Consider the following 27,812-nt stretch of genomic DNA (forward strand, 5'->3'; position numbering starts at 1 on the left):
TTTCATTCTGGGAATGCAGAACAGTAGCTAGTACTCTTCATCCAATAAAAAAAAATAAAATAAAAAAATTCACAAACCCCAGCTGCAGGCACACGATCCACACGGAAATGGCAAAAACTAGGTGTTTCTGCCTACCCTAGTTACACACCGCATGGAACTGCACACGTACTGAAACACCCCTCCCTACCCTGCTGCAGTCTAACAGTTGACTTCGCTTGCTGAATCTATCAGTCAGCATCTTGTAACAGTAATAAGCAGCCAAAGTGAATGCTATTTCAGGCAGTATTTGCTTGTGAGTGAAACCGAACAACAGTTTCTTTCTTAATGTTCTAGTACATTTAGTACATTTCTTTAAATGTTTAGTACATTAGTAAGTACATGCAGTATCATTCTTCTGCAACGTTAATGGAATCCTTAACTTCAGCCTTAAAGCCTAATAAGGAGCTTTTAGGAGAAAAAGAATGGCTCCTAACATGTAATATTAGAAAATCAGCCTACTTAACAGTTACATTCAGAGAACAGGAGCCTATGTCTCCTTCACTTTCAGACCACCTCTGTAATCCTTCTCCACAACTGCCACCAGACGCACAATATGGATTTACTTGACTGAGAATAACTTGAAGGATTTATTCACGCAAAAGGACATTACAGAGAGAGGTCTAAGAAAAGCTGTGGTTTTAATTTGATTAAATCTTATTCTAAGAAGCAGAAAAATAGGCTGCAGAACTAAAAAAATAGTATGCAACAGCTGGGTTTTCATTTTACCTACAAAAAATTTGCAGAAGCAATTGGTTCCAAGGACTCCTATCAACTGCTCTAAAGTTTGTTTTTAAACTACATACTTGTTTGTTGAAAAGTAACCACATGATACTCTTGCTAATTCTAGATGGTACTTTGCAGATGAGAAAAACCGTCTTACCAAATACTTTCCATCAGCTAATTACAAGAAATTACCTGTATTAGTGATTTAATAACGCTCTCAAAAATACTACAGTGGCAGCCACAAACACCTGAATTTAAAAGTTTCTAAAAGCCTCATTATCACATGGCTCTAGCTGTCTTTATTAGGTTTAAGCACAAGATAGAAAGCCAAACCAAACCAACCAAACAACAAAAAAACCTAGTAAGGAATTACTGTCAACTGAGTAAGAGTTGATGACAGTTCCTGTCAGTTACACAGACATGGTTTCCCTGTTACAAAGGCTTCAGTCCTACCGTGGCCTGGTAAAGTTACTCAGCTCTATAACGCTTAGTATTCAACAGCCTCTGGTGGTTTCAGTTCGCATAGCAACATGTTGTTACATTTTAAATTGGTTTTAGGATCCACACCATAAGTAATCTGAAAACATCAGAATTCTTACATATTAAACGGTGAATAACAACACAGTTTATGAATTATAGGAATAATACATAGTGAAAGAAGGTGACAGAGTTTCATTTCTTTTTCCATGAGTGTGTAAGTAAATGGGTGAAAAGGTTTACGAAGGTTTACAAAACAGTCAGACGCAGGCACAGGGTGCTGCTGTGCAGTAAAAAACAATGCATTAAATCAAATCTATCTACAAAACCCCAGTGGCTGCTGGCTATGTTGACCAAACCTACACTACAAAAACCCCCAAACTTTATAGATGATTCTTTCAAGCTACAAAATCTAGGCAAGTGTCAAACACTCCAGAAAACAAAACTCCTGCAAATTTGCCATAGAAGAATGTGCACAGGAATAAGCGCATGTTGCTTATTTTATCAAGGATGCTGAACTAAAGGTTTACAAAACAACCCTGTATTTTCAAGTCATCATCAAGTACAAAACCACCATTTTGTTGCTTTTTCATGTCTCATGTTCTAGTCTAGTGACGTAGTATATCATAGTCTAGCTTCCTAGAAATACATTATACTCCAGATTCCTAGAAGTCTATGCATATGTTTAGCACAAGACTTCCCAGTTGGCAAGCACGTTCCTTCCAGTTGGGACTGTGAGCTCCCACCCCTCTAAGGTATTCACACATGCAACCAGCTTACACACACAGAAGTCTGAAGTTTGATACCACAAAATGAACTTTTAGTAGGGCATTTCTTTTAAGTTTTCATTAAAATGACATAGGAAAGTGGTAAGAATTCCAAGATCCTTCTTATGCTTGAAAACAAAAGTAAATTACAGGATAACCTGGAATTGAAGAAAGAATTATGGTGTATTCTGATGATTGAAAGTAGCAGCACAGCCACTGGGCAAAATTATCTGCTACGTGCCATCAAAGAAATAACTGATAGCTTTAATCCACAGTAACTTCCCTACTGCTGTAAGGACAAATTTTATTCAATAACATGACTAAAAAAAACCCCAACCAACCACATGGTTTTACAGATCTTTAGAACACTAACAAAATCATTATTCCAAATTTCCTACACTGTATGCAACAAGCATAAAATATGTTTAATGAAACCAAAAATGCTGCACTGATGTTTGGCATTTATCTACGTTACCCATTCATTATGCTTCCAATTGCAAGAAATGGGGAATGGACTAATATAAACAAATGGTTTTAAAGACTAAGAACTAGATACATAAAGAGATGCAAGATCAAAAATGTCCTAAGGAAAGCCACCCCAAAAAATTCCTTTGAGATTCCAGCTTAGGTGTCCTTGTATAAATTTTCTTTTGAAAGGAACTAACAAGTTTGCAATACTAAGTAACTCAGTTGCCATCCTCTACCAACTTTTAAGTACCACTCTCAGTTTCTCCTGTTTTAGCAACAAAGTCATGCACTGCCATTCATAGGCTACTTTGTATAACTTTACATCCCTCTTAAAACACTAGAAAAATCCAATCCAATATCTAACAGTTTGTGTTAAGACTTTCTTACTCAATTTTACTTCAAAGTGCTAAAATGACTGAGGATGAAATTCCATTCTCCCCCATGACAATAAAGGGCAGCAGCAGAAGGAAAGAATAAAGGCTGTATGTCCACACTAAACATGTATTCCCATTACTTAAATTCTCTGCTGAGTAATACCACTGAATACTTTTGAGTTTGAAATAAGCAAAATTTTTCGTGGTTTAGCTAAACAATGAAAATAATCAATACATTCTGTATGAAACAAAATAAACAACTGCAATTAGGAAAGGAAGTAGTAGTTACCTGTGGCCTCGAATATCAGACTGATCACAGACTCCTCCTAAAGCAATTCTGTGGAATTCTCGGCCCAAAGTCTTCGCAATTGATCTTCCAACACTAGTTTTACCAACTCCTGGAGGCCCCACAAAACAAAGAATGGGGCCCTTGAGGTTGTTTTTAAGTTGTCGGACAGCTAAGTACTCCAAAACCCTCTTCTTCAACTTCTCCATAGCATAATGATCGTTATCCAAAACAATTCGAGCTGCACGAATTTCAAGGCGATCTATCAATCATTGACAACAGAAAAGATATCAGTACATTTACCTTTAAAAATGGATACAATTCATTCTACAATGTAATAGAAACAAACATATTCTCAAGCATGTACATCAATGCAATCCCCCTGACATAAGCATACTTCAGACAATGTTTTCCTAAAACAAAGGTACTGTAATCCTCCTTTAATAAGGAAATGAGCTGTAAGCTAGACAGATCATAATACTGATAACAAAATTTTAAAAACCCCATCTTTTCACTGTGTCACACATTGAAATCTGGTTTAAATGAACTTGGTGTCTATTCTAGAACAGTAATTCAATGGCAAGTAAATTTATCAGCATTTGCTTTCCCACAGAAATAAGTCTGATCCTGTACCAAATTCATCCCTATGTCTTCATCTACTTACGATAAGGCTCTATAACTATCTCACAGAGCAAGATCTTATCGGCTTTAAGGGCAGCCTTTATTTGCTATACAAGACTTCAGGTGATTTGGCACTGTAAAAAAACCCTCATGTGATGCCAGGAGTGGAAAACCTAGTTTTTTGCAATTGCCATAATTTGAGATAAACGGTCAGGCCACACCGATGGACATTAACTAATGCTTTACACAGAGCAGGAATTTCTTGCCCAAAGCAGCTGTCTTCTCTGCTCTACAGTGAAGAGAGTAAGCAGAAGGCAGCTGAAGTCTATCAAGTCTGCACACACCCACCCTTCAAATTCTACGCATTCCAGATGCAGACCCCTCATACCAGTTATTTCACATATAGACAATTGTGATTAAATTCTCATCATCAACTGTGCAACTTTTTGTCATGAACCACTGAAAAAAAAATTCACTAGTGATCATAATTTTCTATTAGATTTTCTATTTTTATTCACTGTAGCGAGTCCAAAGCATTACTCACATGAATGTGAATACAAACTCTGCGACTTTGCTTGAATTAAAAACTTCAAACTAAATGTGACATGGCACACTTTTACAACATTCAAGAGTAACTTTCACCAAAAAAAAATTCTGCTAGGACATGAATGTCAACAAATATTTTATTCATTTTGGGATTCTTTGCATAATACCATAGATGTCTGCAAAGATCTGCAGGCAGCTCTTTTTACAATTTGATGATTAAATAAAATATTTACAAGAAGAGTTATAAACAGCTAAGGCTCTAGTTCAAAATGGCCACAATTCATCACTACACATACTAAGGTGGCAAAAGATAAGACGTTTCTGCTGGTGTGGTATGTTAAATTTCTTTTTAAAAACAGATTCTTTTAAAGGCCATTCAAAAGCCTCATTCTTCAGGAGCTGCTAGAAGGAGTTCAAAAGTACACTTTCTGGGAAGTCATCTTGCTCACTTGTGTTGGTCAGTAGGAGAAGTCATGTTTGGTTTTCTGCCCTTCCCGCGCTGTCCATTTTTGCATACTGTTCCCATAGTAATACCATCACTCTACTCACAACTTTTGAAAACTATGGTACAAAGCTAACATGATACTCAGTTTTTCTATTGTACCTGAAGTTGTAATTATTAAAATAAACTACAATTGTGCTTTTCATCCTTTCATCCCTTACCAAACTTGATTAACTTAAGACATACCAGAACCTTCTCCAGGAAGATTAATGCTTCAGAGATGTATAAAGGCTTTTTTGTCTGACGTATAAAAAGTAATTAGATGCTCTCTTCTTCATTATTCGAGATACAATCTAGCAGAGACTGTAAGTAACAACACCTTCACTTTTCTGTGCAGACACTGCTAATACTTTTAAAATTCACATTCTTAGATGTACAGCTGAGCTACACAGGCTATTGAGTATACAGATCTTTAAGCCAGACAGACCTTAAGATTTCAGTAACATATTAATGACAGTTTCACAATCAGACAACGAGACAAACATTCGCAAGACAGAACAAAGTACACAGTGTTTAAATGATGGCTACTTGTCCTAAAATGTCTGTGTAAGAGGCAATCACCAACAATAGAAGGGTTTACCTTTTGTACTCTTGTTCCATGGCAATTCTACCATCAGTTCCAAGTAATTTCTTGTCAAAGCATATTCCGGCATTGACTGAGGCATCTTCTTTAATCTGGGAATAAATACAAAGCATTCATAAGGCTAACTAGGAATTAACTGCAAAGAAAGACTCTCCTGCACCACAAGACAGATATTTAGCAAACTTGAGGTCATCAGCATACACTCTTACTTTCTGACAACCATAATACTAGAAGAGCAACTCACTACTCTGTCAGTTAGGAGATTGTCTTTGCATAATAGTAAGATATTTATAGGATACAAACAGAAGTTAAAAAAAGAGTCGGTTCCCTATGCATACACAAGGAGTGCATTCCCACTGAAAAAGAGGTTGTTAACCATCATATCGCCATGGATAGCACACAGTTACCCTCTCATCAAAGAAAAACAGAGGAAAAAGAACTCAATAACTAGGTCGGTTTTATTCATTAATTATTAACAACCGTGGTGTTATTTATTTAGTGGTTTTTTTCCCCTAGATCTTCACTTCAAACAGAGGCTTAGAGCTTACAGTTTAATGCTATATTAATGTATAAATTGTATCTAGAACACTTAATATTTCTTTGTCATCACCTCTGATGTTCCAAAAAGATGAAATAATTAAATTTATAAGCAAAAAACAAGCATTCTACTAAATTTTTAAAAATAATCTTCAAACACAGCCAACCGAAACATTATTACCAAATAAGAAAAGGTGAATGTAAAATTTGTTTTAAAAAATAAAATAAGAGAAGAAACTACCAATTGAAAGTCTCCTACCTCTTTATTTCCTTAAGACAAACTTTAAGAGCTTGTTCTGACATACTGGATGTTCTAATCTTTTTCTCCAGCATGACAACATCATCGTGATCTTCTTCCTCTTCATCTTCTGTAGTGCTTGGCATGTGATTGATTCTTCTATTAGGACGAATAGCTACAATCTATGAAATGTAAAACAGAGCCAGAGAGCAGTTTGGCTTTGAATGGAAACCATGACAAAAACATGCAAGGTGCCTTAATATCATGACAGCCCATCACACTAAGCAGAATAAGCCTAATCTTTACAAAACGGGTAAGTCTTCTCTCTTAGCTTTTTTCATTTTACATTTTTCACGTTTACTAAACAGCATAAGTATAGTTAGATGCAGCAAGTCTAAGCTGCCCTAGCTTAGCAAGCTACATTTTAACAACACACGTTCTTTATCTGTATTTCGGAAGCTATCATTCACCTCCAATGCCATTAGTAAAAGATACACCTTTCACTGCACAGGACAAATCTCCGTGTGTGCATACAGTGCAAGTAAATTGGGCATCAAGTGAGTCTTTAAAGGAACTTCAGCATTTATTCAATGTCTGAAAGTGCTCAGATTAAAAAGAAATAATAATAATAATAAAAAATAAAGCCTAGCAGTTTAAAAAGAATATTTTCTTTTTTAAGTATCTACATCCAAAGTTGCCAGCTGTGTGTTCTCTGCAGCTCCAGACAGAACATGAAACATTATGACTACAAATTAAAACTTTGTACAGATTAAAATCATGCATGTTCATTAGCCTGTCTAAAAGTGCATCTTTATACTTATTTAGGATGTTTAAGTACCCCACATTTAAAGGTCGATACCCTTTTATCATCATCCTGTTTGGGCTTTCTTGTTTTCTGAAGCAGCTTCAGGCCTTCAATCTGTCTAACAAGCAATGGTATAGTCATCTTGAATCGTTCTTCCAGCCTAACAGCATCTAAAATCTAAAAGCAAGTTGTTTTAATTAGTCAACAAGTTCACACTGACGGATCATCAGTTTGGGGGAGGGGAACACAGAGGTTACTGTTACTGTCTTTTGACCAGAGTCATAGAATAGATGGCTTAGGAAAAAAGGTAACAAGAAAAGCAATGAGAACAGAGCACACAAAATGTAACCTCAAGGGTCTGGATGCCAAAACTACAAAGCACTCCAAAATAGAAGAAAAAAAAAAAAAGTCTTTTATGCTGTCTGGTTTTAAAGTGTCTTAACGTTTCAGTTGCATTTTCTGTGGTAAACATCTGTCAGCATTATATTTTTCAATTACTGTGCCTCAGGAAAAAGGTAGCCCTCTAAAAAGTTACAACATGATGTCCCTGGCTAACCCACAAAAGACACTTTAAACAGCAGCATAAAAACTTTGCAAGTATTTGTGCTCAGTTATAACACAAATAACTTTTAGCACAACACTGTAACTGTAAAGTCTCAAGTGTAAGTAATTTCAAAACTATCTAAAAGTGGGTAACTAAAAAAAAAAAAAATAGCAAAAACCTAACTCCCCTTAAAAAAGTTTAAGACCATAATACCTGAAGCTTCTCTTGGTTCGATGTACGGATGATAGAAGTCAGTATATCTGGCAAAGCTTCTCTAGGCAGATTGTCCAGAAGACGTCTCAGCTTTGCAACTGCAGGAACAGACATATCCAGCATCTCAACCAGCTGTAAGGAACACAAAATGAACAATAATCATGGTCACTATGTTTCTTTTTAAATTATTTAAGTGACTATCTGACCTAAAAAGGATGGCATCTTTCAGTATGAAATGTGTCTAGGTACCTTGCCAAAAAGCTACTGAAATAAACAAATAAATAAAAATCACAGAAGAGGCACTAACTCAGCATCGGGTAATCAAGACTTTAGGCTATCTACCTGTTTGAGAAGTTAAAAAATATCGTTTGTAGCACTTTTTTCAATGCTTACATCTCTTCTCCCCTTCCCATTAAAAACTTTCACAGTTAACACTGCATTGACTCTTTTTCTACATATCTTTTAAACTCAAATTCTTATAGCTAGGTACATCAGTTTATAGTCAAGGCTCAGAGGTGTGTGTCGTTCCCTCCCCCCCTTGAATAATTATAAAAAAACCCTCACAAAAAAACCAATCCATTGTGTGTATATATATATATATAAAAATCTTGGAAAAGAGAATCGGAAGTACTCCTTTTATGAGCGTATATTCTGTGTATCAATACATATGAAATAATACCAGTTTACCACAGCACTAACATATGCAACGAGCTGTACAGACACCCTGGAACCGGACATTGAAACTTCAAGCTATAATAAAAATGCTTATTTTGTAGCAGAAAGACTGGAACTCAACTAGTCCCTGAAAAATGTAAGAACTACAGAAAGAAAAAGGCATATAGGAAACAAACCAACGCCCCAAACATGTGCATAAATACATCAATATATGATACATCAGATTAAAACAATTTACCTGGACTGCATACTTGTAGAATTGTTCTGACAACTCTCCCAGTTCCTCTTCGGATTTATGCTGATCAGTAAACTGTTCAAGCCGATCTAACTGTTCAACTTCAGCAACAGGATACGGCTTCTCTTTCAGCAACTGCAGGATCTGGAATCGGCAGAGGCCCGTAACCAGCAACGTATAATGTGGCTTGGGCCAGTTGCTACCAACCACCTGAACTGCCAAGGCAGCGGTGCCAATCCTAAAAACAGATCACATCTTTGTATTATTTGTCACCTTCCACAGAACATTTTGTGTGCCCCTTATCAAAGAAGCAACTGAGCTATAGGTTGCAAGAACCTTCTGTGTCACGGTTTCTTATCATGGAAGGCAACCAAATTACACAATTTCCTTCATAACACGGATTACACAACCAAACCTTAAAACCTGAAAATGAACAAGCTAACCGAAAAACTAAGGTAATATGCTACAGTCACCTGATTTAGAAACATATATGGCTTTTTCATGAATAATGTTAAGGACCTTGCTGTGGACAGGAACGCTGACATTTCTGCTTGAACTACACTCAGTGGAAAACTGAGTGTTTGCAATTTACAGTTCTCCAGCCTTATTCTTAGCCGATGTTTTAGATCACTGTACCTATTCACGCAGATTTCCAACAGAAGTTATATGCTTGCAAGACCTCACTAAGTCTACTGATGCAATAGTTTCGAGAGTAAGGGTTACAGCACGTTAGTTTTAGTCACGCGTCACCTCTCAGAACTACAACTGGTTTTTATTTTATGCGAAGCAGGTCGCTTCTGTGCTACTTACTAAGTGAAAAGCGCTATCGTTTAAAAGCTGTAACGCTGCTGGCCTAAGCTCTGTGACCCTATTTCAAACCCTCCACCTCAGCCTCCTTCCTCAAACTTTCCTTCCCGCAGCCCCGGGCCCGGGCCCCGCCGACGGACGCTCGCCCAGCGCGGCGAGCCAGGGCCCCGGCAGGGCGAAGCCGCTGCCCCGGGGCGGCTGCGCGGAAAGGCCTCGCCCCGCGGCCGGGCCCCCGGCGCCCCCACAGCCGGGCACGCTGGCCGGGGGAGCCCTGCGCGGCCGCACCTGTGCAGGGAGGGCAGGTCGTCGCAGTCGGAGGTGGGGTCGCTGGTGTTGGGGATGACGCCGATGATGGTGCTCCGCAGCGAGGTGCCCTTCAGCAGCCGGCTGCGCACCAGCTGCATGTTGCGCGGCGAGTCTACGCTCGTCCGCATGGTCGAGCCGGGCAGCAGCACGCCCTCGTGGGTGAGCAGCAGCGGGAGGCGGCTGGGGATCTGGATGGCGCTGCCCGCCGCCATGGCCGCCCGCTCCGCTCCGCTCCCCCGCGCACCGCCCACACACCGGCGCACCGGGCGGCCTGGGCGCGCGGCTCCGCCCCGCTACGGGCGCCCGGCAGGGACAGCCCGCGCCGCGCTCCCGCCTCCAGCCCGGCGGGCGCGGGGGGCGCCAGGGGCTGCGGGCCCGGCCTTCGCCGGGAGGGACAGGCGCACGGCCACCCGCGCCGTGCGGGGGGGAACCCGAGCGTGCCGGTCCCACGGGGCGCTAGCGGCACTCCGTACAGGTAACCAACCGCTCGCACGCTGCTTCTCCCGCGATTTGCGGGTCTTTCCCCTCTGTTACCAGCCGGGGGCGCTGCTCCCCAGCGGCCTTGCCCGCCTCAGCCAGCAGGTGGCGGGCTGGCGCGCGCAGCCCGGGCCGCCTGCCCCGCGCGAGCCGGGACGGGAGCGCTGCACGGCCGCCGCGGGGGAGGGGCGCGCAGCACCGGCCCGGTGCTAAACGGGGGTGGCTGCCGCAGCGCTCCGGGCAGCCCGGCACCCAGCGGGGGAATGCGGGACACAACGTCTCCTCTGCAGGGCGGGGACCCAAGGTCTGAGCCTTCCCCCAGCGCTGGGGGCTGTAAGAGCAAAGCCCCCGCCGGTGCGCCCTGTCCCCCGCCCGTGCGGGGCCTGCAGCTCGCAAATGCTGCGGGAGTTTCACTGCAGCACAGGCATTTTCAGCAGACCTGGAGGTGTCAGCCAAGGTCACTGCTTGCTACCATCTGTAACGTTCCTTGGCCCAGTCCTGCAAAAGCCTGCCCAGCTGAAAGGGCTCTGAGCACTCAGGCCCCATGGAGAGGTCGGTTAAACAAGCAGATCTCAAGAAACTTTCCTTTTTATTATTATTATTTTTCCCACTAGTGAAAAGAGGTACAATTTCAAAATTGCACAATGTAAGGAACGACATTAGCCAATCCCCTGTTAATCACTGACTTGAATGATTTGTTTCGAGCAAAGGTAATCCTGCACAGAGGGGAAATCTCAGTAGCAGCAAACTGACAATAAGAAATGCAGAGGTATAGCTACAGTAAAAAAATTGCTTAATCATGCACTTTAATAATACCTTAATTTGTTGGCATACTGGAAAATGCAAGGTATGTTTAAATGCAAGAAGTTATTACAGCTGCAAAAATTTCTAAAGCAGCCACCTCAGGTACCTTAGAAAGACACTGGAATTTAATATGCTATTCAACATGACATTTATAAAACATCAATACAAAAGGGCACATAACACAAGAATATGGAAAGTGTTTTGTGAACTTCCAGATGTTAAATATAATTGCTCTGTAAACATATGTTCAACACTCACAAATAGTTAAACATCTCTAACTGTACTACTTTGGAATGTGAACACAAACCAAACCTAAAGGTTAAACACTTGCTCATCACATCTATTGATGAATTTTCTCTTAAGTTTTTTCATGAAAACAATCTACCAATCGCATCATGTTTCGTTCTCCAGACTACAGTTTTCTTCCCCTCCCTCAGAGATTACTAGTCCCTGTGGTGATTAAAAACCAGTTTCTTAATTCATCCTGGAGCTGTATCAAAAAATCTCAATGATCACTTTAAAATTCCTTCCAGTTTCTACTGAACAACTCTTAACACCCAGGCCTGTATTTTACTGCATGTACTAATGTGCGATACCACAGGGCTATATTCAAACTTGAACACAGTGGTATCAAAATTGAGCCTCTTTTCTCCAGGACCAGCATTCTTTGAGTTTTAATGGGCAGGTATAGATGCCTATGCCCTCCTACCAAGTATTCCTGGATTCCTCTCCGAGTTCTTATCTAGGTGGACACCAAACAGCCAAGCAATAAACAGCACAAGAGAGGGGAGCTCAACTGCAGCACCAAGCAGGCTAAATCAGTAGCTGGCTGATGTCAAATACTATTGACAAGGGCTCAGTTCTCCCTACTTTTTCCCAGAAAGAGAGTAATAGGGTCGGTCTCTGCTGTCTGGCTGCTGCTTCTGCCCATATTCATATCAGCTCAATGCCTTTGAAATCTTCAAAACTGTTAAATGTTGTAGAAAATCTTCAAAATTTATTAAAATGTGAGGATTGGGAAGATTTGACAGGTAATATATGCTACTTAGTTTTCCTTTAAAAATTGGATAACTTCTTTCTTATTAATCTACTTTATATTTCTGGAAAATTCCATTCTAAAGTACTAAAAACTTTTAAATTAAATATATCATATACTTGCTGTACATGTATCTTTTTTCATTTGAAGTATATACCTATTATTTCGCACCTACTGTTATTGTTTGGAAATAATACTACCATTATTTTAAAGCAGAAGTAATTTAATACAAAGACAGAAAATACAATTATAGCAAATACTGTTCTTACAGATGCACAGTTAAACCATTTTGCATTTTGATTGGTTTAACTAAGACTGTGCATATTTGATGTGCTACAGATTGTAGAGTTGCTAAATCCTTAACTAGCTCTCACTAATCCAGATTTGATAGGTTTATTTTTCACTACTAGATGTTAATTCTTGCTACTAAATTCTTTTAGTCTTTCTATTCCAGATCATAGTTTTAAGACCTTGAATTTCCCCCAATACAAATGCTTTGACTCTGGCTACCTAAAAAATGAAGGCTTGATTTACATGGTATTAGCCTTTCCTAGAGGCACATGATCTGAGGGCAGACTGAAGTGATCCTGTCTTTTTTAAACTTAGTAAAAGAGGTTCAAGTCATTTTTGCAACTGCCAATCTACATATATTGAAGATACGTTTCTTAACTGGGGGGTTGTGGTAGGAGCTTCAAACCTGTATGAAGTTCTAGAGGTCAATCCCAGCACTCATTTGAACTTGTTTGCAAAAATGAGTTCTAAAACGGTACTTCACAGTGCCTACGGAGTGGGACATTTTGAATATTAAAAATGCTGTTCTGAACCAAGAACATTATCTTATGTTTCCATGCATAAACTCCTAGCCTATTAAAGTTTCATCTGCCTCGCTAAACTCAATTCTCTTCTTCTAAGACGTGCATGCACTTCTCTTCTGCTTCTTGCTGGCACTCCCTAGAGTTCTCAAGCCCTCACTTTACCTTCTGCAGTATTTTATAAGACAAGACACTCAATCTGTCATCAAACTTTCCCTTTCTCATACTGGCTCTATTTTATACTTACAGATCGTTTGATGCAATGGTGTTCTTTAGGAACTATGTCCTTCTAGTCTCATCTGCTATGTCTGTAAGCAAAAGAGAAAAAGAGGTTTGTCCATTTTCCTTTCAAATTCTCTCTCTTATCAAACACATTATCTGGCTTCAAACACAACAAAGCACTTTATGCTTAAAGATGCTGTGAAAAGATGCTTTGAATTGACTCAAGGTGTATTTCTATACATAGTAAATATGAGACATCCAATAAAAAACGTGCGACACTGGTGTAATATAAAAGGGACTTACTGTCAGGATTTTGCAATACATGTGATAATGAAACATATATTTTGCAGTCTTCTGAGGTGAGAGATTATACAAAAGCATGGTCAATCCCCTGTGCGCACGATAGACTACGATAAATTGTCTGTTCATTAGAATATTTTCCTCAATAATATTTCTTCTTCCCTAACTGCTGAATGCACTCTGCTGCTTCCTACAGTCTTGGCATGCATCACGGACACCCCAAAAATCTTTAAAATACCATAACTAGGAAGAAAGTTTATGTAAACCTATTCAAAGGATGTCATAATATAGCTGAACTGCTTTTAAAGTTCATTTATTTTAATGTCTACTGTTTGCACTCACTGTAGGGTTGTAGTGGAAATTTTAAAATCTGATTTTTTTAATGTATGCTTTGTATTACATATCCTCAATCATTCTTTCTTCACACAAAAGAATCTCTGGTTTTTTCACATCCAGCTTGATTAAAAAGCTACCAGTTGGTTATCTAAGTGCAGCACATGGAACACATGCCAAGAATTGCTGGCAGCACATTACCGACCTTTCAGAAATTTATGTATGTAGAATTCTTTCATGGCAATTGTAAAATGCATTTTGGGAGTAAGTGCCAACAGACCTCACAAAAGCAACCGAACTTAAAGATTTGACCTTTTATTCAAAAGTGTGAGTGAGCTCCAAGAAGAGGGGAAGGGGCGGGGGGCGGGGTGAACGACACACGGTATACAGAAAAAGAAAGAAGTTAAAACTTACTGTTCCAATTTGAAACTTGAGCAAGGATAGCATGGGCCAGGAAAGAGTTCTTGCCTGTCTTGCCTAGCCAGACAGGATTTTCACACCAGATGCATGCCACAAAAATAAGGATTCAGAGGAACTTCTGAAGGACACAAAATATCCAGGGGAAATCAAAGAAATGCCATCAGCAGAGCTGTGCTGATTAATGCTCAGATGAGGAGAATCTCACTCAAACATAGTTTTGCTGCACACAATGTCACGTTACCCGGAATATGATTTTTCTTTTACTCTCTTTAATCTACGTACTGCCAAATCAGCCTTTTCATGGGAACTGCTAGTAAGAGCTAAAATTATGTTTCCTTAGTATAACGTAACTGAATGAAAGAGCTGAAAGGGCTAGGTTTGAGGCTCATATACCTTTAGTATGGTTTTGTAAGCTTTGCCTTTTTGTTAATTTCATGTAGGGGAAAAAGTTGGGCTTGTAACTAAAAGGAGTAAATTTCCTCCTGATATCAAGGACATAGCCACCAAAGAAGAGAAACGTGCAGAAAATAACGGAGTTACTGTCACAGCTCATTGAAGTAAATACTCTCCTGAATCAAACTCAATCATATCTGTAGTTTATATTTTAACAAAGCAACGGTTTGAAGGAGCTACAGAATCACATTTTTATGTTTTTCTTACCAGAGGGAACATTTTATTTTTTCCATAGTTCAAAAGAAATTTGCTGACTGCAACCTAAAAATGGTATGCTAATGTTCTGGTGTAGTTCTGGCTTTGATCTTGAGGAAAGTCCACATAGTCTGTGGGACAAAATCCTCAGGCCTGTTTCCAAAATTATTATGTAGACAAAATTGCAGTTAAAGTTTGAGATGGATGTGAGTTTTGCCTTTGCTTCTTAGCAACTACTTAATACTCTACTACAGAAGACGACCTGAACGTCTCCATGGCTCCCAGAACAGATGCTAAAATGCTCTCAGGCTAGGTTTGCTACCTTCTAAGATAGAAGTAATCAATCTCATGCTGTTGATACAGGATGCTACTAACAAAGTTGACTTCCTGTATTTTTACATGTGTTGTCTCTGGAGGACTTCAGCATAGGTTGAGGAACTGTATCTCCCCAAACTGATGTGTCCTACCACAAAAGAGGATGATTGGCTGTGTCATGTAGCTAGTTTGTATTTTCAGCATAAAAAAAATCAAGTTCGCTCTGGCTTTTGCCTCCAGTAATGGGGATAGTGCTTCTTTAACAGGATGGAAGGAAACACTGTTGGAAGTTTCTTGCAAGTTGAAAGTGGCAGTTAACTAGACTGCTGGAGAGCAAAAGGACAGTGTAATACACAGTAAAAAAGCAGAAGAAATGGCAAGTGGCAGAAGGTAAGGGAAATGATCATCAGGAGAAATAAGCAGAAAGAGTAAATATTAAGCCAAGGATGAAAACACAATATTAGAGGAAAAGGAAAAGATGATAAACAGTAGTGCCTTTTGTTGCACCTCCTACAGACTGTCAAATTCTGCTGCTATTTTCTGAGCACCTGCTTATTCCACTGTCTCAGACTGGTGGTATTCAGCAATTTTGAAGCCTGAATATTATATTTTTACATGTCTATAATGAGAATAGAAGTGTTCTCTTTTAACAGATTTAACATTAATCTAAAAACTTATTAATTGATTTTTAATTAAAAAAAGAGACATGTGCAACTTCTAATTTTGACAATACCAAGAAGTAAAAAGACTGTGATTAAAGCTAGATGTTAGAATAAAAAGAAACCATTAATGCTCCATTCCTCTAGTCTCATTTAATGATAAATCCTAGAGATCCTGTAAACCCTGGAATCATGTTCCTTTTTAAGGAACATAAGAAAAAAAGAGATTACAGCTCTCCTAACTCTAACATTATTATTATCTAATAGTTATAATCATAAACCACCATTCTAACAGTCTGGAATCATCTATGCGCTAGGGGACCTTTAATTTTTCATAGGAAGCAGGAAAGTTAACACACCACCTCTGCACTGCTGGGGGACAACCTGGTTCGGCTCTTCACGGTAGCAGCACAGAGTAAGAGAGCTTTGACATTACATGTCCTGCTAGCCTGTCCTTGTTTTACTAATGCTTCCAAGATCACAATCTAATTGCATTTTCAAATTCAAGTCACATAACAAAAACATTTTTGATAGCTATTTTTTGTACATAGTCTATTTTATTAACTCAATTCTGTGCGGTATTACAGGGGTTGCATCAATACTAAAGCAAGTTTACCTTGGTTCACTGTGATAAACTACTAGTATAATACTTTCCCAATTTGCAGTCTTATTTCAGTTTAAGATCTCCTTCAACTTTAGTTATTTTACTCCTTAAGCCACTCTTGCAGTATTCTTGTTCAAATATTACTCCACTCACATTTATTGCCTACATTTTCTTTTACCCTAATCATTTGGTTGCAGAGGTACTTCTAACACCTAAAACTTCCAAGGAACAAGTTTAACAGTCCTTATTTAAGACTTATTCAGTCTTTCCTTGTATTTTGCCTTGAACATTTACTTCCCTTTTCTCTTTGGCTCACATTATATTTTTGCTCTTTCTCCCTCTGTATTTGCTTCTCTTCATTTTGCAACATAATGTACTTTCTACAATATCTGTTCAGGCAAGAACTCTCAATAGACTGGTCTGGATTTAGTCACTCTTCCCTGTTTTAAACCGTTTGATAGCATATTAACTGCATACTGAAGGTCAATCAACTCAAGAATGTTTCCCTACCTGATCCTTTTCAAATCTGCAGGATAATGATTCCCTGCATGAAGCATGACCTACTCTGCTTTCAGTTATTCAGCCAAATTGTATCTACATTATTCCATCTTCCAGAGGCAAAACCCTAAAAAATAAAGTTGAACAGAAGTTACCTATCTCTGAGTTAGTTATTCATTGTTATTGTACCTCCACACTGCCATTTGGTAGAATCTGTGCCACAAAACCATGCAGCTCTTCATTACTGGTTTTGATCATGATACAAACTGACTGGAGTAATTAATCAAAATGTTATCCATAATTTCATGTTTAAAGATATTTTTAAGGTGCCAAATATTACAAATATTGTTCCAGCTGCATTGATTTAAAAGCCACTAAGTAATCATAACTGTGTACTCCCTGAGGATGTTTCAGGAAATTATATACTAGAACCAATTTCCTCTCTAATATGGTTGTCTAAATTCAGGTCAGGTAGCCACTGACCTCACTGTCTGAAATTCTGAAATCTCCATAGCAGAAACTTATCACATGTACATGGCAACAACACTGCTACTTCATGTTGATTTCACTAACATACATAAATCAAGTTTAAACCCCCTTGTTTTTCATAGAAATGATTGTATTCAATAAGTGCAACAGCATCTAAATTTTTACATTTTTATCCAGTTGGTTCTCTGGTAGAATATTATGATAGAGAATATACAAAACATGGCAAATAAAGGTACACTTATTTTTACCTATTGCCTCTTCATAAAACTTCTGTGCATACAAACTTCTTTTCCATATCTATTATAAATATTAAAAATGCCTATCAACATTCAAAAATTACTGGGAGTCTTACAAAAAACTGCTGTGAATAAGGACACGTAGAAAAGAGAGTACCATTAAACGTTATAATGTATACATTAAATAGCTGAGAGTTTTCTGTGATTTAAAAACATGAGATTAACCAAGTCACTGTGACATGCAAGTATTAATGACAGAAATATTTTTGTCCTTATCCATTAATTAAATCTAGGGAATACTAAATTGCTATGCATTTGCACATTCTGGAGCAGTCCATGTAGCTGTGAGAGGTAGCCCAGTGAGAACAGTCTCACCGAGCGCTTTGCTCAGTCTGCAGCTGTATGCAAACTAACTGGCTACTGATAGCCAAGAGTCCGTTGCAAAGCAAGACATAAAACAACAGACTTCTGCTTATCTTTCTTCTAATTTAGACACTAATTAAGATCTCTTTTTACTGCCTGTTGTTTTTTTCACAAAACATTGACGATTTATGTTTGAATTTTTAAAAAGTAGTTTCCACATAGATACAAATGGAACACCTGACTGCTTTAGTCCAGATAGAGGCAGTATTCTCCTTTAGTCTCATCTGTTTCAACATATTTCTAAACAATACCTATACTAGATTAATAAAGGTTGAGCCTATATAATGTAGTTTAATATAGTTTTAGTATCAATCAAAATGTGCAACGGTAGGTGGCGCAGGTATTATTTGCAGTATGAGTATTTCACCATATTTCTGATTTAATGCCATAGTAGTTTTAAAACCATTTGCAGTACAACTGGTGAAAAGCAAATATCTTGACATAATTTAAAGGGATAATTATTTTTAATTCTTAATTACTACATTAAAAAAGAAGAGGAGAAACAGCAAGCTAGCTTTTCAGGAAATATTAGGGTACAGGAAATTAACTGACAAAATATAGTGGCAGCTGATAAATTACAAAAGCACAATTTAAAAATTAACAGAAACTTACATGTTCCAATTCTTTTCAGCCTCATTTTTTGTTAGATCAGCTATTTCAAAGAGGTAGCTGTGCTAGGCTGATTATTATTATTTCAGCCTCCACAACTTCAAGTGGAATAACATTTTTATAGGGGGATGAAAATACCAGCAGAAATAAAAGCAAATAAAACCCAAGTCCTATGAACACTAACACAGAAAAAAACCCCAGATTTTCCCTATTTCTTTTAAGATATTCTTTATTTGGGATATTGAGGACTCAGGGTAGGATAGTCAAATATTTGATATTTGTAATTCTGAGACCTGGTTCACGAAAAAAGAGCTCACATTTATTTATTGCATATTCAGTACTCGGCCTGTTGTTTCAAGTGCTTTGTTCAAATTTGCCTGTGATACCTAGTCTGTTCCACAAAAAAATAAATGCTTTCAAACATGCTGAATTTCTAGGTTTCAAGTACACTTTATCACTTTAAACTTGGAAGAAAAAGAAGAGAGGCAGAATTTCATATCGGGCACTATGCTTCTAATGCTTCCAGAAACTGTGCAAGCTCTTTACACTTTTCTTCCAAATGCTGTTTTAGAGAAAATAATCTAAGACAGGTTTTTTGAATATTTGAAAATTGGTTAAATATGTGAAAATTATAAGCAGTTCAAATTAAGCATCATAAACAGAAGAAAAAGTAAACATTATAGGCATTAATAACCTGACTTTTTCCATGCTATCATCATTACATGTTCTGGTCAATTTTCCACTAAAAATGCCAACTCCTGTGACATGCGGGGTATGAAACATATCATCACAGAATAGTTGAGGTTGGAGGGCATTCCTGGAGACCGTCTAGTTCAAACCTCCAGACTAAAGCAGGGTCAGCTAGAAGAGGTTGCAATGTCCATTTGGGTTTGGAATACCTCCTCCAAGGCTGGAGACTCTGCAACAGCTCTATGCAACCTGTTTCAGTGCTTCGTTAACGGCACAGTACTTTTTTTTTTTTTTTTTTTTCTTTCTGCTTCAACAGAATCTCTGTTGTTTCAGTTTTGCCCACTGTCTCGCCTCCTTACACGTGATATCACCATGAAGAGTCTGGCTCCATCTTTCCGTTCCCTCATAAAGTATTTATGCATGTTGTTAACAACCCCTCCCAAGGCTTCTCTTCTCCAGGCTGAACAATGTCAGCACCTCTCCTTGTATGTCAGATGCTCCAAACCCTCAATAACTTTTGTGTCCATTTGCCAGACACAATTCAGTATGTCTGTGTCTGTCTTGTACTGGTAAGCCCTGAACTAGGACACAGAATTCCCGATGTGCCCTCACCAGTGCCAAGTAGAAGGGAAGGATCACCTCCTTGATCTGCAACCCTCTTCCTACTGGAGCCCAACCTTCCTAACGCAACCTTCCTATAGCATGAAACCAAGGTGAAGAACATTAACATCTTTGGAGTACTGAGTGCTCTCCCTTCTCCCAATTAGCAGCTATTTTTCCTTACTGAGATGATGAACGAGAGATCCCCACAGAAAAAACAGATTGACAGTTATGACAGAGTGGGAGGCTGCAGCTTGGAAACAGGACTTTCTTCTGCCCCAGTTGGTTTACAGCTCAAATTCCCCCAGTAATCAACCTTTTGCAGAAAAGATACAGAAAATACTGTTACAGAAAACATGCAGCAAAGGCAAGGAACCTAGCTGTAGCATATAAATTTTATTTTTAACTTCTGAAATTGTTTTTTTTAATTCATGCTAATACATGCTACAAGTTTAGCTTTAATGATGATCTAGTAAGATTACAGAACTGTCAAGATACTGGCAATTTAGTTGAACATACAAGACCAGGTGACATGCCTTGAAGAATTTTTCAGCAGAAAACAGAGAAAGACCAGTAGTCCTTTTCACAGCACTGAACACAGGGTAAAGTAAGACCTGCGAGCTCTGATATGCTAAAACCATATCTACTAGTCAAAGTGCTAAATCGTCTTTTCCATTGTGAGAATCCCAAGAGTAGAAATCATGATTAGGAAAAAGTGTAGAGATGTAATAGTCCCCACCCCCCACCCCCAAGTGATGATTAGGTCTAAAGTATAGCATTCTTTCACTATGTTCTAAACTACTCAAAGACCAAGTTGCAAGGCCAGAAGTCTTTGAGCTGGGGAGCAAGTGTCAACTTTCACCAGCGTAATTCTCAGGTCTTGTACTATAATCATTGTTCCCAAGCTGTAAATTTGTAAATTTATCGCTAAAATTTTATCAGTGATTTCAACATAGCTCAACAAATTTATTTTAAGGAGAAAGAACAATGTGACTTAAACATGAATATAGCAGTCTGAAATACATAAGTGGCTGCCGGACCATTATCATAACAATTATAAATAGCACAACACTAACTAGGAGATAGTTTCTGGATATCTGCTCTCAGAATCACCAACGCTAGTTCTCCTTCAATAAATATTTAATATTTTAATTTTAATTACGATTTACTATTTGATTTAATATTTAATTAACATCATTAATATTTATGAAGATTGGAAAGAGCTGCATTGTGCCTTGATCAAATATGCAGGTGATCTAAAACTCTGTAGAGGAAAAAGAGATGGCACTTGATACAATAGAATTATAGTGACAAAGAAACACTGGGAACCAAGTAGGAAACTGTAGGATTTTCGCAGTGTTTGTAAATACGTGTGTGTGTACATGTAGATATACGCTGTAGAGATATGAACTACCTGTGTGCATATGTAGACACATATGTATACACCCACATAACTATGTGCATACACGCCTTAGCTGTTAAAATACTGTTTTGACACAAGCTGACTCTACTTACGGTCTGAAGACCTTGAGCAGAAAAATCAAGCAAAGAAATCCACATAAAAAAATGAGATAATGTAACCCAAAGAAAAAGACTCAGGGCTTAATTCTAAAGCACTGCTGGGAGAAAGTCCCAATGATTCCAATTGAAGTGTACATCATTCAGAGACTGAGGTGATGTTTTAGGGCATGATGTGGGTGTAGCAACACAAAGACAACAGAGACAAGAAATAAGAACATTCTGAGCAGCAAGATGAAAAAAGAGTAACATTTTTTTGTGTCAAGTAAATATCAAATACAAAATAAAAAGATTAACAAAACACAGGAGACACAAAAGGCAGACTTTGCAGAAATTTTTTTCATTTTTATCTGACCAATGAGGCATTGGTTCGATAACATCAGAGAATGTCACTGGAAATATTAACCATGCAAACAGACTAAATTCTCTCAGATTAAAAGTTCCTAAATTTAAGCTCCTCTAGCCTCAGTTGGACACCATAACGGGCAAGTTCTCAAGAAAACTGTGATGATAATGTGAAGTATATTATATTTCAGTAAAGAAAAAAATAATTGTACTGAAAAACAAAATTCAAAGGGAAAGCACACCCTTTATATCCCTTTACATGCTTTTCCTAATTTTTATCAGTGTGATAATGGCATATTCTAAGCAGGGGGAAAACAAATGTGATGATAGACTTTTGCAGCCAAGCAGAGGCCTGACGCATCCCTAGAGCAGAAGCTGGCCAAGATACAATTAATATTTGTTTGTCTTAAACCTAGACCTAAACCTAGAACACTAAACCAGCCTTACCACTATGAGTACATAAGGATTTTGTAACATTTTAACAATATGAATAACAAAACAAAGCAAAAAGCATTTTTGTAACACCACTAAGTGTATATATATTTATATGTATGTATGTATATACATACCTCAAAGGGGCATACAGAGATTTGTGGTACAGCTGCACAAATGAGAAAAACATCTGCAAGCAACAAAATATGCATGAAAGGCAAAGGATATAGACAAGGCAGGAAAGATGTCCAAGGAAACTAAAATTACCCAGTCAGTTGAAAAAGCAGAAAGTGTCTCATAAAACCACTGTAATCCTGCAAAATAAGCAAGAAACATGCCTGGCAAAAGTCAGAATTCCAGGACCCTAAAATAAAAAGAACTATGACAGGATGGTGTGAGAAGCAGAAAATACTAAGGACAGAGGAAAGGCTGCAGGGAAAAAAAGCCTTATTCAGTTCCAGCTTTCCTTGTTGAAGAGCTCTCAACTCTGATCACCGTGATTTCTGTGACCAAGACCATCAAGGACTATAGCCATCAGTGGTAACCACACAGTATCGAGGTTTTTTTATGCTCAGCTAGTTCACAAGATTGTTAAGAATACCTTGAACGTGTGTTGATAATGATTGACAGTGACTAAGAACTAACCATTGGCAATGTGTATTGTTACTGAAAATTAATCTAATAAATGTATTGTTTTGCAGCTGGCCTTATTTATTGGCCCTCTGAGAATTTTCCCATCATTGTAATTTCTAATTCCCCAATACACGCAAAGATACACAGATGTAACATATACACAAGATACGCAGATGTAACATATACACACACATGCATATACCCAGTTGGAACATTTTCCATGTTTATCTCCAATGATAACATTCTGTCATGACGGGAAAAATCCCAGGGAGTTTGCCACCATGTTTAAAACATTACTTGAAAATTGTAAAAGCTAATTAGAAACTGTTCCAATTTTTGCTCCAAAGAAAAGTCTGAACAGGGATAAGAAACTGTGGAAATGGAATATTGGCATAATGACTAATTCAGCACCACATGAGGCAGAGACAATTAAATAAAAGCTCCTTGCTTCAGAAATATAAACTCAGTTTAAAAACAATTATTCCTATCCACATCAAAACAAAGTCAGTCACATCTGTTTGTAACTGAAAAATGAAATGCAGAAACATACAGGACAGTTGAAATTTCATTAGCTACATTATTATGGAATAGTCTTTCTTCAGTTTGCTTTTTTAACTGGGTCAGTATGTTGTCAAGATAATATTTAACCCCAACCTGAGCTGAGTTAAACTCACAGAATATGATGTTTCAGCGTTGTTGAAAGGTAATGTGAACTTATGTCCTAATACTCTGTGCATGCCCTGTAGCAGTATGAGGAGGATACTGGTTATGTATAGCAAATGCCAGTTTTCTTCAAGGGCAGTCTCCTTTGGCTCAGAAACAGAGCAGACAGCATTCACTGGAAAGAAGGGCTTCATTCCTAGCCCATGAGTGTGACCTTAACTTACGATTTATTAGGAAGTGGTGTATTCGGGTTGTCTCGCATGCTTCTAAAAAATGCATGGTAATCTCTGTCTAAAAGTGTCAAAAAATCTTTATAAGCTTCAGAACACATAATTTTCTACAGTTAACTTTTGTAAGGTCAGTCCAAAAACTATAAAATGATCTTGGTGAGTACATAACGGTATCTCCTCTTTTCCCTTGGGTTGGCTGTTAATCCAATGGACAATGCAAGGCTGTTCTCATCTGCTACATATTCTTGACTTTCACATTTAATGATGAAAGGTTATAGACATAGCTCTTAGCTGCAGAAAGTTTTGTGCTGTTCCCATTGTTTAACTTCATACGTGATTCTCAGATAATAAAATCAAAGTAGAGTTGTGTAGATATACAGAAAAACGGAGAAACAAACATAAAAGCAAAAATAGAGATTTGCTACATCCCACCTTAAACATTATGCGAGATATAGTCTTCACCCATAAAATGAAAAAAGTTGTGAAATATTATTCTCAAAATTCGTCAAACTGCATGTGTCTCCAGCCAAATTAGCGTACAGTCCCAACCAAAAACCAGCAAAAACTGCAAATGTTTTCAAATTGAATCCCATCCAAATGTTCTGCTCATGATCAGCATGAATACTTAAGAATACTGTAAAATGTATTTATAACCTTAAATTCATGTTCACCATAGGGTGGGGTCAGAATGCTCAGAAGTTTATAGTATCCAGTCCAAAGCTTTGTGAAAAAGAAATGAGTATTACAATTGGTATTAACAACCCCATAAAACTCCAGTTTCTTGTGCTAGAAGCTCACATTCTTTTCAACTTAATGTTAACACTCTGGCTTCACTCTAGGGGTTGAAAAAACCTATGATTTCATCCTATTCCCCTGTGGTCTACATTCAAAAATTAAGACTGTCCTCATGAAACAAATTCTCAATTAATGCTTTGTTTTAATAATTTGCTAGAGGAGTCATTTTGCATAATAAATTTGTTTCATGAGGTATTGTTCTGTGAGAATGTGCTCTGTATGTTACTTCTAAAGATTTCTTCAAATAAACTGATTGACAGAGCAAGAGGGTGAATTTTGTTACTTAAGCAGTTTCTTATACAAGCGTCTTACGAATTTTTGGGACTGGAAAAAATTCCATTAAATATTTCACTTGTTAAATTAGGGAAATTTACTTGTTTATTTACAAATTTCAACACTTTTGGAAAGTACAGCTTGCAAGTGTTGGGCCTGAAAAAGGCTTCTTTGGGCAAAGTCATATGGAACAAGTCAAAGAACAAGACTTTTGGTGGATAACGTAACATGTTTAGTTAGCATTACATTTTCTGCTTTAATACCTGAAAAATCTACTTCATATTCATGAAAAATGTAACTAATATTCTCATGATATACCTCAGTACCACATAAAATAAGGTATTTTAAACCTTCAAAATACAGTCTATTTTTGGAAAGGTAAACTATATGGCCTAGGAATGAATATTAATATACATCAGGGGTTTTTTTCTTGTAGATTAATATTATCCTCAGCTACAATTGAGGGTTTGCTCAAGCAATAGCAAGACAAACAACACAGATGAATATATCACACTTGTGATGAATAAATAACAGCACAATGGGAAATGTTGTCCCAACATGTCCTCCAGTGTCTGTTCACTTCTTAATAATTACCCTTCATTTTTCCACAGATGTATTTGCAGAATTGTTATAGGAAACTGAACCTCACGTGAAAATTGAGTTAATGTTCCGTATTTTCATGGTCCTAGAATCTGACCACTTAATATAACCTCAAACCACTAAATACAGAAACATTTGCTCTACGGAAGTTTCTCTTATCCACATGCCCATCTGCTCTCATGTATGGACTGAGACCACAATACAGAGACTACAGAAGATTGAGTATTCTCCAGTTTCCTCAGCTATATGAACGCAAATTGCTTGTCCTCCACAAAGAAATGGTCCATCTCTCAGCCTGCCTGCTTTACACCACATCATACCACCAAAACTAAATAAATATGAAAACCCCCAATGCATTCAAATTGATGCAAAGGCCCTCCTGTTCAATCTCCAACTCAGTTAACCTGAGCGTTTCCTTAAGTCTACATGAAATGGTGGAAAACAGATGCTGAGAGTATCTTTGTCTCTACATCATCTCATGAGACCCCACCTGGAGTACTATGTTCAGCTCTGGGGCCCCCAACATAATAAGAAGGACATGGGTCTGTTGGAGCGAGCCCAGAGGCAGCCACGATGATGATCAGAGGGCTGGAGCAGCTCTTCTGTGAAAACAGGCTGAGGAAGTTGGGGTTGTTCAGCCTGGAGAAGAGAAGGCTCTGGGGAGACCTTACAGCAGCCTGCCAGTACCTAAAGGGGGCCAACAACAGAGCTGGAGATGGACTTCTTAGAAGGTCATGTAGTGATAGAACAAGGGGAAATGGCTTTAAACTGAAAAAGGGTAGATTTAGATTAGTTATTAGGAAGAAATCCTTCACTCTGAGGGTGGTGAGACACTGGAAGAGGTTGCTCAGAGAAGTTGTGGGTGCCCCATCCCTTGAAGCGTTCAAGGCCAGGCTGGATGGGGCTTTGAGCAACCTGGTCTTGTGGAAGGTGTATGTAAAGAGAGAAGCCTGGGATTGCCCTGAACAAAAAAAAAATAAAAAATCTATTTCTCCACATTTTCCATAAAGTGACATCTCATTGTAGATTACAAAAGTCTTTTTTTGTGTTATGATATGGAAGCCATGAATGAAAATTGGTGTTTTAGTCCAAATCTAAGGAAGATTTCTAAAAACACATAATATGATTCTTTAACAGGCAGATTGAGGACCAGTGAGGACTTCAGTCATGCAGAATGTCTGTATTTTATGTGTGACCAAACAATGGGAATGAAAAGTAACCTTTAATGTTAAAGCACAGTTTTCACAAAGGCTCTAGCAGTACTTTTTTTTTTTTTAATCCTAAAAAGGGTCTTTCTTACATTGCTACAGTATCTGATGTCCAGCTCTTCAAAGGCACTTAAGCATTACAAGCTACAGAGATCAGCAGTAGTAGGCAACTAAGTATAGGGTTAACATTCCATTTCTTTGATGAATTAATACTGATTTGAAGTGCTCAAGTTCAAAGAACTATAACTCAAAAAGCTAGAAAAATAAAAGCCTAGTAAAACATTATACTGCATGTAACTTCTAAAAAGTTTCCCCTGAATTTATTAAAAATTAATATAATAATTACTGTACTTCTGTAAGTTTTCATGTGATTCTTTTATAAAAGACATTTAGCATTTTTATTGAAGTTACTATCAAACATTCGGTATACATAGTAATAATAATTGAATCAAGAATAACTCCTATGCCACTATCTGTATAAGGTGCCACAGGAACCCTTCTCTAAACTTCACTTCAGTATTTCTACTAGAAAATGAATGCTTTTGTATACGTCTATTTCACCAAGGAAAAATAGCAAATTTGCTCCTAATGACTGGACATAATATGTTTCAGAAGAATGATTGTGCTTAGCACCAGCTTACAAACAGGTAAAAACACCACACAAAAATATATGGATCATTCATAGGGAAAACTGCTTGGTGTTGTCTTACAAAGAGAATGTGGGCATCAATCATGACTTAGCTGCTTGGTAACATCAGCCACTGTAATTGATTAATGAGCAGGAAAAGGCAAACCCATGGCATGCCTCCTCTGCCAGGAACAAAATTTCAGTACCTGCATTTCCCAGAGTTCAGTGACTGCTCTCCTCCCCAGTCCTTTCATGGATCTATTCCTCCCTACAACATCTGAAAGAATCTAAATAAAAATGTCTTTCCAAGAAATAGATGGCTTTTTCATACTAAAGTGAACAATGTTTAATACTCAGCAATGGCAACTAGGGACAATTCTGTAAGGAGTGAACCAAGAGATTTCCACTTTCATCCACCTCACATCCAATTTGGAGTAGATAATTTGAAGAAAAGATGCGGCCAGATCTTGGGTACAATAGTCAGAGGAAAATAATTCTTCAGCTTCACATCACTGCAAAAGTTTTAGGTAGGAGCAAAAAAAAAATTTTCTGAAGAAATTAAGCTA

General features: G+C 38.0%; 1 protein-coding gene and 1 long non-coding RNA gene across 2 annotated transcripts in view; one reads left to right on the top strand and one right to left on the bottom strand.

Moving 5' to 3' along the window:
- The window catches only part of LONP2 (lon peptidase 2, peroxisomal), a 43,224-nt gene extending 33,210 nt beyond the window's left edge, over positions 1 to 10,014 (bottom strand). The window contains exons 1-7 of the mRNA XM_055726766.1: positions 9,726 to 10,014; positions 8,637 to 8,871; positions 7,724 to 7,855; positions 7,021 to 7,143; positions 6,183 to 6,343; positions 5,384 to 5,478; positions 3,138 to 3,396 (exon numbers count right to left, since the gene is read on the bottom strand). Coding sequence (XP_055582741.1) covers positions 3,138 to 3,396; positions 5,384 to 5,478; positions 6,183 to 6,343; positions 7,021 to 7,143; positions 7,724 to 7,855; positions 8,637 to 8,871; positions 9,726 to 9,958 — 1,238 coding nt within the window. The 5' untranslated portion in view covers positions 9,959 to 10,014. The remainder of the gene's footprint in view (positions 1 to 3,137; positions 3,397 to 5,383; positions 5,479 to 6,182; positions 6,344 to 7,020; positions 7,144 to 7,723; positions 7,856 to 8,636; positions 8,872 to 9,725) is intronic.
- The window catches only part of LOC129737358 (uncharacterized), a 30,191-nt gene continuing 12,373 nt past the window's right edge, over positions 9,995 to 27,812 (top strand). The window contains exons 1-2 of the long non-coding RNA XR_008735126.1: positions 9,995 to 10,221; positions 13,125 to 13,185. This is a non-coding gene — a long non-coding RNA (uncharacterized LOC129737358). The remainder of the gene's footprint in view (positions 10,222 to 13,124; positions 13,186 to 27,812) is intronic.

Source organism: Falco cherrug, chromosome 14 (assembly GCF_023634085.1).
Source record: "Falco cherrug isolate bFalChe1 chromosome 14, bFalChe1.pri, whole genome shotgun sequence".
NCBI classification, from domain to species: Eukaryota; Metazoa; Chordata; class Aves; order Falconiformes; family Falconidae; genus Falco; species Falco cherrug.